At 56.0% G+C, this 3,829-nt stretch overlaps 1 protein-coding gene across 1 annotated transcript in view; it reads right to left on the bottom strand.

The window, feature by feature from the left end:
• Positions 1-739: 739 nt before the first annotated feature.
• The window catches only part of MOV10L1 (Mov10 like RNA helicase 1), a 46,885-nt gene continuing 43,795 nt past the window's right edge, over positions 740-3,829 (bottom strand). Inside the window, exons 18-21 of the mRNA XM_081819018.1 lie at positions 2,873-3,022; positions 2,072-2,179; positions 1,317-1,454; positions 740-1,227 (exon numbers count right to left, since the gene is read on the bottom strand). Of these exons, the coding sequence (XP_081675144.1) occupies positions 1,132-1,227; positions 1,317-1,454; positions 2,072-2,179; positions 2,873-3,022 (492 nt within the window). The 3' untranslated portion in view covers positions 740-1,131. The remainder of the gene's footprint in view (positions 1,228-1,316; positions 1,455-2,071; positions 2,180-2,872; positions 3,023-3,829) is intronic.

Here is a 3,829-nt window from a genome sequence, read left to right as displayed (position 1 = left end):
GATCGAGCCCCGCATCGGGCTCCCTGCTCCGCGGGAAGCCTGCTTCTCCCTCTCCCATTCCCCCTGCTCGTGTTCCCTCTCTCGCTCTGTCAAGTAAATACACAAAACCTTAAAAAAAAAAAAAAAAAGAGCCTCCATGTCTCAGGGTCTGCAGCTCGTGGCTGGTGAAGGCGTGCCTGGGCATCTCCCAACCGCTCGACCTGCCCCCCGCACACACTGCTGGGCCCCCCGCCTCCCTGAGAGGCACAGCCAGAGCGGCACCTTTCCTGGGCGCCTGGGTATTCGAGTCCCCAGGCCAGGTGGTGTTCACAGAACAGCCCCCAGCATGTAAGCACTGCCAACCCTTCCTGGAAACCGGTCCCTGAGGACCTGCACAGATGGGCCAGCCTCTTGGCCAGAGGGACAGCACGCCCCCACCAAGCTGCACCAGGGTCCCAGGGGAGCAGGACGCCGACCCCACTTCTCTATGGCCGCCCAACCCCAGGCGGAGCCCCTGTAGAGGCCCTGGGCTTTCCACGGCTGGCACGGGAAGGGAACGCTGGCTCAAGGGCCTGGAGATGCATGGTGAGCCTGCAGGGGTCAGAGGCCACACAAAAGCATCATCACCTCCCAGTATCCAGTGCTTCTCGAGGTGGAAAGCCACACTGGGTGTCCCATGTGAGCATTTATTTCGGTGATGGTTGCAGTAACTGCCCAGCAGCAGGAATGGGCTGGTTTGGAGAACAGAGAGCAGGCTCCATCTGACCCCATGGTCCCCACACTCGTGGCCAAGGCCGGGACACAAGGCAGGCCGCAGGGGCCCCAGCCCAGAGGTGAGGACAGCAGCTCCCTGGGATGTGGTCCCAGGCCTCCTGGCCGTGCCTTACCAATTGGGGCTGGGGACCTGGCTCTGTGGGGTGGGGAGGGACAGGCTGCATGTCTAGTCACAGCTGCAGCTGGGCAAAGGGGAGGGGGCCAGTGAGCTGGGCGCCCCACAGCAGCTCAGGCTCGAGTGCTGGGGACCACCACAGCAAGGCTTGGGGCTGTCGTCCCTTTCAGTGACCCCAAGGGTCGTCCCAGGACTGCACAGGAAGGAGGCGAGTGCGGCAGGCTGCGAGAGGGGCAGGGCTAGAGCGGGAAGACAAGCAGAGCTCACTTCTGCAGGGCCTGCAGCTCGGGAGGTAGATTGCACCCTGTGTAGACACCGTTGGTAATGCTGTATTCCAGTAAAGCACCAAAACAGGGATCCTGTTGAAACACCAAGGAGCCATGCCTCAAACCCCGAGCCATCCGAGCGGCACCCTGTCCCCAAGCCCTTCCCTCCTCAGGTGACTCACTCTGACCAGAACATGAGGATTTCCCAGCACAATCAGCAAGGCTTTGGGTCTGGTGACTGCAACATTGAATCTTTTTGAGTTGGATAAGAAACCCAAAAAATATCTATCATCTTCAAATCTATCTTCATTTGACCGTACCTAAAAAAAACACAAAGATGAGTAAAAAAGGTATTTTAAGTTTTTCTGATATAGAAAGAAATTTGGTATTTTAAAAGCATTTAGAAACATTAGACATCAGTATAACTCCATTTTTGGTTAAAAAAGGAAAAACCCAGCGTTGTGGGGGGAGCCTCACGAGGCCCTCTCACGTATCTCTGGGTGTAACGGTCCCTTTATCCTACCTGCACTTCTAACTTATCTGCAGTTAAATGTGCTGCTCAGTGAAGAGAATTTGCGAGTGAAACATGGGGTTTTGAGAGTTACAGCTGGAACCCCTCGGGTGGCAGCTGAGCCGCTGCGGCCTACGTGCGGGCGCCCGTCTCCCGCTCGGCCCTTTGGTCCCCTTCTCTTTCAACACCCTGTCCCTCTTCTCCAGCATATTTACCACTTATTCCTGGATTCTCTTTATTTTTGTGTCTGAGGCTGAGTATTTTAAGGAGCTCCCACAGTTAGGGCTTGAGATGAACCCTCCATCCCGCAACTGCTTTTCTGCGCCGACGGGCCTCTGCCACTTTCTACTGGAATGTACCACAAACCCGACGAACAACAGTGGCCTCAGACACACTGTCACCCCCACTAAAAACAGGAATACCTACAGTGGAGATGATGATGGCCAAATATTCTTGCCCTTGAAACTCCTCTACTGATCCGACCTTTATGTCCATCAGATCAACATTTCGCAAGAGAATTTTGATTTTTTCCACCTTTGAAGCAGATAAAGGTTAAAACTTTACAAATTAGACAATTTCTTTATATATTTAAGCATAAGCCAAATATTAACCAATCCTATTTCATCGGAGTTGATTTAGAACGCTTGGGGAAAGGGGGCAGTGTGTGTCGGGAGCAAGGCTTCCCCGTCCTGATGGGCACACAGCAGCGAGGGTGGGGGCACGGGCCTGCTGCTCGGTGGACATGGCCACCTCCATGGGGACAGTGCGGGGACCCTCAGCCGGGCAGAGGCCGGGAAGCAGGCTTTGCACAACCACGGCAGGAAGGCAGGGAGATGTCTCTGTGAAGAGCGAGTGGGAACAGTGAGTCACGAAAACAGGACGCTGTGCTGCTTGTCTAGAGACAAGGCTCTCCGAGGGGTGCTGGTAAAAGAAAAACCATTTTGAAATCTTGGAGAAAAGCTCAGCGCAGGGGGAAGCTTCTGTTCCCCCCGGGGGCACGGAGGGTGGCCCCTCACCTGCCGCCAGGTGAACCAGACCGAGAGCTCCAGCAGCTCCCCCCACCCCCCCAGGTCTGAGCACGGGGAGTCTGGGTGTGGGGCCAGCCTGTGGGAGCCCCCCGATGGGCGGGGGCCTGCAGTGGCTGTGGAGGGACTCGGTGCCACGTAAAGGAGCTTGTCTCCAATCTCCTTCCAGACTCTGTGACCAAGGACGCTGAACGGTCCACACCTGCTTTCGGTAGGGCGTGATCACACCGATGTCATTCGCAGACACCTGGCTGGAGATGCCCCTGGCCAGGAGGCAGCAGTAACGCATGACCTGGACAGCTTCGGCCGCATTGAACCACGACGGGCTCCTCCCTTCACGAGCTTCACTGCCCTGAGTTAATTAGGAGACAAGAGAATGGGACATCCATCACAACACTTCATTTCCTCAACAGCCCCCTTGTAAAGGGGACTACGAACAAGGAAGGAGCAGAAGCAGGTGCTGGGAGTACGGCGTGAGTAAGACTGAAAATACCCCGCTCTCCAGCAGGCAGACTGGCTTCAGCTACGGTGAGACCCACCACAACCGCAACAAGAGCCCAGAGGAGAAGGGCTGCTTGGGGGCGGTGTGTGATCTGCTGCAACGGGAGTGGACGGTCAGCGAGGCCGGCGCCAACAGCTGCATGTACAGGAGGGCATGCTAGAAACAGGGAAAGGTGACCAGGGCAGCCAAAGCCTAGGGGGCCAGGGTGAGAGGCATCTGGCCAGCTGTGGTCAGTTCAGCAGGTGGCAAGGACAGCCCTGTCACAGGCCAGGCAGGGGACCACGCACTCAGAGCCCCACTCCCTCCCCACATCTAGGTGTGGGCCTGCTCAGCCAACCAGCACAAAGACATGCAGCAGACCAACAAGCACACAAAGGTGCTCAGCATCACTCATCATCAGGGAGACACACATCAAAACTCCCAAGATCCCACCTCACACATGGCTACTATGAAAAAAAACAGGTGTTGATGAGGATGTGGAGAAACTGGACCCCCATCCACTGCTGATGGGAACGTAAGTTGGTACAATCACCGTGGAAAACAGTGTGGAGGCTCCTCAAAAAATTAATCACAGAAATACGTTCTGACCCAGCAATCCCACTTCTGGGCATACACCCAAAAGCAATGAAAGCAGGTCTCAGAGAGGTACTGTCCAGC

The sequence above is a fragment of the Leptonychotes weddellii genome, chromosome 5 (genome assembly GCF_054177405.1).
Source record: "Leptonychotes weddellii isolate Sample4059 chromosome 5, ASM5417740v2, whole genome shotgun sequence".
NCBI lineage: Eukaryota > Metazoa > Chordata > Mammalia > Carnivora > Phocidae > Leptonychotes > Leptonychotes weddellii.
This window is presented reverse-complemented; position numbering and strand designations above follow the sequence as displayed.